The sequence below is a fragment of the Tiliqua scincoides genome, chromosome 3, assembly GCF_035046505.1.
Source record: "Tiliqua scincoides isolate rTilSci1 chromosome 3, rTilSci1.hap2, whole genome shotgun sequence".
In the NCBI taxonomy this organism is placed as follows: Eukaryota; Metazoa; Chordata; class Lepidosauria; order Squamata; family Scincidae; genus Tiliqua; species Tiliqua scincoides.
In genome coordinates, this window is record NC_089823.1 from 22664788 (window position 1) to 22672527 (window position 7740).

The window sequence follows — 7740 nt, forward strand, 5'->3', positions numbered from 1 at the left end:
ACATTTGCAGTCCCAGGCAGGCAGCAAATACTAGGAGGTGTATCAGTTTCACAGAGAATCAGCATGTATGGCTGGTGGCTTGGTGGGCTGCAGGCTGTGCAGGTTTGTTCTAGCATTCAAAATTCTTATGCAAGGTGCCTTATATTTAAACCAGAGTTATATTACATTCCCACTCCCCGTAAGTTTTATGTAGCTCACTATTATAGCCACGGTAGGTGTGACATGAGCAGTCCAATCCACTGTTAACTCCCCACATGGTGAAGTAGCAGCACCAAATATTTTCCAGGAATGCCTATCTTCTGTAAAGGAAATTGGGTGCCAATGGAAAGTTCCCTTGTGTGGCAAACAGCAACTACAGGGGACTCCAGTCCAAATTTGGATGTAGTGGGGGCAGAGAGTTAAAACCCTCCTCCCCCACACGACTGACGCAGTCTGGATTGGGTCCCCCTGCAGCTGTTATTTTAAGAAAGAAATGTTCAACACATCAGAGCCAATTGCATACTTAATGTGATGTATAGTTTGGCCCTAAGAGTGCACATGGACACGTGGAACTAGTTGTGCACTTCTCTGGATCCAGGCCACAGAAACATTTGCAGAGAAACTGGAGCTGTTTCTAGGTGGCTGTATCATGCCAAGACTTAAATATGGACCCTTAGATAAGCAACATTTTGCTGTAGTCATCACACTGCTACATCAAAGCAAAGTGAAGCTGCTGCAGTCACTTTGGACTTGTACACCCACACACTCTCAGGTTTGTTTTTAATTTTGCTTTCCAAGGGCACATGCCATTATTGCTGTTAAACAGTACTAAGTGTTTCTGAAGTGCATGTGAAGGCATGCGGGTGAATGTTTCCAACTGTTCATATATATCCAGACTGCTGGTTAATTTATAACATTTTATGACATGAAAAACAATACTCAAGTAAACAAGCAAGGGGACTCTGCCATGGATCCAATCCAAACCATGGGTTGATTCAGATAGTATGGCTGTGTGGAGTGTTGGGAGAGTTAGGACAGACTAAAGAAAATATTTCTTTACCCAGTGTGTAGTTAGTCTGTGGAACTCGTTGCCACAGGATGTGGTGATGGCATCTGGCATAGATACCTTTAAAAGGGGATTGGACAAATTTCTGGAGGAAAAGTCCATCACAACTACAAGAGCAGCAGGTCTGGCTCAGTTGGTAGAGCTGCCGCCTTGTATGCCTGAAGGCGTTGCCAGTTGATGCCTGAGGTTGCCAGTTCAAAACAACCGGAAGTACCTGAGAACTGAGGACACGCTGATATACTGATGAACTGACCTTAGGTGGCAGAGAGGAGTTGCCGTCAAGTGGAGCGTGGGAGGCGAAGGACCAGAGAGAGGCCAGACTGGGAAGGAATCCAGTTCTGTGAAAGACTACACTAGAACTATCCAATTGTAAAAATCCCTACGGGGGTTTAGAACAGCCTGCCTATGTAAACCTCCTTGGATTAAAGTCTGAGGAGAAATCTGACAACCAAAGAAAGGCGGTATATAAATACCTGTATAAATACCTGTATATAACTACAAGCCATGATGGGTATGTACAACCGCCTGATTTTAGAAGTAGGCTACCTTAGAATTCCAGATGCAAGGGAGGGCACCAGGATTCAGGTCTCGTGTTGTCTTGTGTGCACCCTGAGGCACTTGGTGAGCCACTGTGAGATACAGGAAGCTGGACTAGATGGGCCTTTGGCCTGATCCAGCGGGGCTCTTATGTTCTTATGACATAACCTTTTCCCTCCATACATTTCTCATTATTAGTCTTTTAACTTTCTTTTTCATCCTCTAAGATGTTCTGTTTGTGATGCTGTCTTGTTTCTTTCAGTCTTTGTTTGTTTGTTTGTTTGTTTGTTTGTTTGTTTGCTGCTATGGGTTTATCTTTACCTTCTTTCCTTCATTCTGGCCTCCCATTCTCTAGCTGTCCATTCTTCTGAAAATGGGCCTAGTTTGGCCTTTGAAGCAGCAAGAGGTCAGTATAATCTCAGTGACTGTTAGAGAAATCTACTGTATTAAATTTAGAATGTAGGTGCTTTGATGTAGGTATCAGATCAGTACAGTGCTTATAGCAGAAAAAAGTGCAATGTATTTGCTCTGTCATACTTCCGTGGTCCACATGATATTTTAAGCATGATGTTTTCCCTCTTCTGCCAGATCCTGGTAGCTTCACCATTAAAGGGGAGCGACTGAGTGCCAAACTGAAGTCCTTGCCAGGGACAAATGAGCCTTATGAAAGCAGCTCTCATAAGGAAATAGGTCAGTGGTATGTTACTTTCTGGGTAGAATCAAGAAACAAGCACAAATTTAGGTGTCTCAAATCATTTGTGCAATTCAGGAAAACAAAATAACTACTATTCCAATAAAATTTCATAACTGAGAATCCAACGTTAGAAAACTACCTGCAGTACTTCCTTATTATCACCACAGACCTTACTTTATAAGCTTGAAATTGACATTTTTATGCCTTATAAGGCAGTGTTTCTCAAACTGTGGGTCAGGACCCACTAGGTGGGTCGTGAGCCAATTTCAGGTAGGTTCCCATTCCTTTCAGTGTTTTATTTTTAATATATTAGACTTGATGCTACCATGGTATGTAACTGCATTGAGAGAAATGTTACAGACCTATACTTTTAAAGAAGCTACTATGTATATTCTTTTAACAATGATACTCAATGGACTTACTCCTGGGTAAGTGTGAGTAGGACTGTATCCTACGATTGTTAAAATTTTCCTCCTTTATGATGTCACTTCTGGTCATGACATCACTTCTGTTGGGTCCTGACAGATTCTCATTCTAAAAAGTGGGTCACGCTAAATGCGTGAGAACCACTGTTATAAGGCATTCTGAGGCCTGGAAAAGCCCTCCATAAACCAGATTTTTTTGGTCAAAATGGCTATTCTGGGCAGACACATGCAACCTCTGCAGGGCTCAGAAAAGCTTCCAGAGCACAGCTCCCCTTGGCTATGGAGGCTTCAAACAGGTGAGGCCACTTAACGATGGCATCACTTGACAATGGCACTTGTTAAGCCACTTACTGACCGCAGTCACTTAACAATGGGATCAAAGATCATATCCCTGTTGTTAAGCGACACTCACCGGTCATGATTTTAATCGTTAATTGTTAGAGGGTGTAATTCTTAGAGGGAGCATTGCTGCACCTATTTGGAAGAAATCACTCTTATTCCCTTTCTTTCTTTTTAAAATTTAGATGCTTCTTATCTGGACCCCCTCGGACCTCAGATTGAGAGACCAAAAACTGCCGTAAAGAAAAGAATGGATGAAGATGAATTTGCTGATGAAGAACTCGGAGATGATTTGCTTCCAGAATAACCTGTAGTCTGCTTTAATCATTTTTAAACTTTTGAAAGAAAACTGTTTCCTTTGGGTTTTGATACAATATTTATGAAAATTCTTATATTTATTTGCATATTTAGTGTATATGAACTGTGGATTTTTTAGTAAACCATTTTTACAGCAATAGATTAAAATATTGTATATAGATTTTATTTGACAATTGGCACCAATCTCAATGTTCAGTTTATTTTACATTTTTGTGCACTGTTCTATGTCCCACGATTCTTAAAGCCCTAGGATGGAGCAAGATGTGACTAGTGGGAGGCTGAAACATTGGGTATCAGCAAAGATTCACAAATGTGTTCACCATGGCAAATATCCATTATATGTATGCAAGCCCAGCTCATCCAGAAGGCAACCTGGTCACCTCAGGCAGCAGATTGATGGGGTGTTGTTGTTTTTTTGCCCATCTCTGTCCACCTGCTTACCTCCACTGCTCCTTTTTCTATTCCCTGGATTGGAAAAGGAAGAGGAGGACCAAGGAGAAGAGAGTGTTGAGTTAGAGCTTTGGAGAGTGGTAGTGACACATCACTGGGTGGGGGAACTGGGAGGTAGCATTTGGCATGCTGCCTCAAGCATTGTGAGGTCTTGGGGTAGCTCTGTTTGTATGTGTGGTTGAAGGAGAATCACACGTATTTGTGCATATGCTTTATTTCCACTCACATGCTTGAAGTACTGCCACTGAAAAGCAGTTCTATGGCATGTTACTTAAAATAAGTACAGGAGGGCCCTGTATACGTGGATCCTGAATCCACGGTTTCACTTATCTGTGGATGCGGGGCGGGGGGAGCATGCACCCTCCAGAGGCTAGGGGAGCAGTGCTCATACAATGCTCATACAGTGAACCCTTGATATAATGGACTACTGGGTGGAAGGGGGTATCCATTAATGCCAAAAGTCCATTAAATCCAAAAGTATTTAAGTCCATAGAGATGTGCATGCGCAAAACATACATGACTAGTTTTTTAATGATGAAGAAAATATCTGTTGTTTACAAAGTTTTTAAATTAATGGTTCACTGTATTTTATTGCTGAGCCCATGAAAAAGAAGGCTTTTCTGGATATTTAGGTAAGAAGGTGGCACGAGCATCTATACTGAGCTTTATGGATATAGCGAACTTGGTGATGCAGATGAAGAAGTCTTAATGCAGTGAGGAGTGTAGAGTTATGAATGCTAAAGAATCATCTGGAAGCTGACGCCACTTGTCATGTTTATACGTATATTCTATCAAAAGTTATGACCAATTAACCAGAAAATGAAAACACAACTGCCTTGTGGAACAGAAAGTGATTTGCTTAACTCCAAACGGACCTATGAGACTGATTGTTCTGAGCGCCAATGAGATATTATGATACAGCATGAAACCAATAACTTTTTATTTACTTAATTAAATTTGATTTTGTCGTGCCGGGGGGGGGGGCTACAAAATCTTCTTTGACCCTAGGCAGCAGATATATGCCTTAGCTATGCCACTGACTGGGGGGATGCAGCAGAGCAAGTGGGTGGTGAGCTACTGGGGGGAGGAGGTGGGTTCCTCCCAATTTTCACTTTTTAAAAAACCCGGGTGTGATGTCACTTCCGGTTGTGACATCACTTCCACGGGCAACATTTTGAACTTGGCACCAGGCTACACGATCATTAGCTATGCCACTGCCATACGTGTTCTACTGTTGAACTCTGTTCCTTGCCCAGTTCATGTAAATAGGGAGAATAAGACCAGTTCAGATAAACTACCAAGCATTAGCAACCTCTCTGCTTCCTTGTTTCTGAAAACTCATCCTCCTTTTATAAACAGTTTCCTGGCAGAACAGTCAAAATTGTACAGCAGCTCCCTAATGAAAAACAAAGCTTGTAAAGGCAGCGTTGCTTGCTGGATAGATATGCTTTACTTCCCACTTTAAATTCTCATGAATTCATAACTCAAGGATTGATCAGAAGACTTAGAGAACAGAAGCTTCATTTCATAATTCTGCTTCTTTTGGTTTCCAAACTTGATGCATGAATAAAGCCTTAACTAGGGGGGAAAAACTCATTTAAACAAAAAGCAGGTATTTGGATTTTCTACCAAAGTGTATCTTTCAGACTTGCTGACTTTTATAAATAAATAGGACAGAAATGCAGAAAAGAAAACAAGGGGCCTCTACCAGCTGAAAGGGTTTTTGTTAACTTACAGGAGACGCAAACGCATAATTTATGATTCCCCAAAGATCTGTTGAGCTGGATCTGACTTTAACACATTTTTCTGCTACAGCTAAATGGCCACTCTAGTAAGCACAGAGAAAAAGATGCATCAGGGTTTCCATGCTTATGTCAAAGTCATGATTCAGCTAACTCAAAAAAGAGCGAAAAGGCCACCTTTCAAGTCTGTTATGACCTGCTATTCAAATCTGTCATTTTTGAAATTTGTGGAACACCAATTGCTTTAATACTAATTGCATGGGCAACAGTAATTACCTAGTTAAATCCCCCTTAGAATGATTCCAGTGATCTCACCGCAGATATTAAAATGAATGGTGTAAGAAATGCAAGCTGAGTGTTTAACTCTCTTCCCCTCCCAACCTATTCACTTTTTGCTAGATGGTTTACTAGAGGCACACAGTATGCTCATAGGTGTGAAGAGAACTATGAAACAACGATCATTTGAAAGGTATGGAAAATTATATCGGCAACTACGAACAGCAACTCACTTCATCTAGAAGGGTTAGAAAGGCACTTTGTAGTTGTAGTAATTACCCCTGCTAATTGGGTAAGAGGCACTTTTTCAAGTGGGTGCTCCTTTTTTTAGCAGGGGGAGAGTAACTGGCCCACCTCACCCCAGCACTGTCTGTTCTAGTGGCAGTCTGCTGGTACTCATTTGCATCTTTTTAGATTGTGAGCCGTTTTGGGACAGGGAGCCATTTAGTTATTTGATTTTTCTCTGTAAACTGCTTTGTGAACTTTTAGTTGAAAAGCGGTATATAAATACTGTTAATAATAATAATAATAATAATAATAATAATAATAATAATAATAATAGTTAGGCTGGCACAAATAAAGAGGTCCAATATGCAGTTGATCTGCATAACACACAACAGGCCCTCCCTGTGACCAATTGTCACAGGTGAGGCACAGTGAGAAGGCTCAAAAGTGAGGGCATTAGAATCATCTATCACAGTGTTTCTCAAATGTTGGGTCGGGATCCACTAGGTGGGTCACGAGCCAATTTCAGGTGGGTCCCCATTCATTTCAATATTTTATAATATACTCGTAGATATTCCAGTGCAGTTTGTTGCATTGCATACTGCCTTAAATTACCTTTCCAATGATTTGTAACATGATGGTATTATTCATACATACCATGATTTTCATAATTTTGGTCACTAGTATCAAGTTCAGCTTGTTGCCCCCCAAAAGCTTGATGCCTGGTGCAACTGCTACCCCCTGCACCCTCTTAGCTATGCCACTGACCTATGGGCAATCCGTCTAGTTCCTGATCTTAGGCAGAGAAAAAAAATTTTGCTGGAGAGTCACTGCCGCTCACAACTGGGGGATAGATATCCCATTGGGATAGATGGACCAAAAGTCTGATTCCATATAAGGCTGCTTCATATGTAATCAGTGTTTGTTTCTGTTTCAAAACCCACTTTGTTTTTAAAATCATTCAGTCGATATTTCTTCCCCCCCCCCTTGAGTTCACCACCACAGTCAATCAAGCCTCTGAATTGTATAGTAATTGTATTTCAGGGATGGGGTGGAGACAGTGGACTGCCTCTATTCTTACCCTTAAAACTCCATGGTGTCTGTTGAATTTCTCCCTCTCTTCCTGCACAAATATTCAGTCATTCTGAGCTATCAACTTCATGGGCTACCAAATCATAAACATTCTTACCCAGAAACAAGCCTTCATTGTGTCCCGGGTTCCCATATCCAGCACACTTGCTCAAAACTCTAGCAGTCCCTTACTCTACTCTTTGATACATCCTCCTCCTTGCCCTTTTCCTGCTTCTCTGCAAAGGAAGGGTAGGGGTGGTTTGGTGGAGGATGGCCTACTCCACCAGTGCTGGCTGTGAGATCAGCCAATGCTAGTAATGGGGTAAGTAGCAGTCTGGCAGGAGGAGAACTATGGTTTCCCAGCAGTGGAAGCCCCTGCTGCAGCCACTGCTGCTCTGAGAGGCCTGGTAGTATCTATGTGAGAAGCTGCTATTGGAGTAATAGGGAATTACCTAACTAGTTCCTTGTCAAGAGTTAGTTCCTTGCTTAACTCTGAAGGAACTGAGAGTCATTGGATGAGTCATTGGATGAATGTTTTGTTCCCTGGACGAGTGAGGGGAGAAGGGGGGGGAGGCAGTTCCTACCCATCCAGGTGAAATGACATGGCTCCAGCAGGCT

At 41.9% G+C, this 7740-nt stretch overlaps 1 protein-coding gene across 2 annotated transcripts in view; it reads left to right on the forward strand.

The window, feature by feature from the left end:
* Window positions 1-3461, forward strand: part of IFT88 (intraflagellar transport 88) — a 45470-nt gene extending 42009 nt beyond the window's left edge. For both annotated transcript variants that reach the window (XM_066619752.1, XM_066619753.1), the window contains exons 26-27: window positions 2171-2272; window positions 3226-3461. In XM_066619752.1, coding sequence (XP_066475849.1) covers window positions 2171-2272; window positions 3226-3347 — 224 coding nt within the window. In that variant the 3' untranslated portion in view covers window positions 3348-3461. The remainder of the gene's footprint in view (window positions 1-2170; window positions 2273-3225) is intronic.
* Window positions 3462-7740: the final 4279 nt, after the last annotated feature.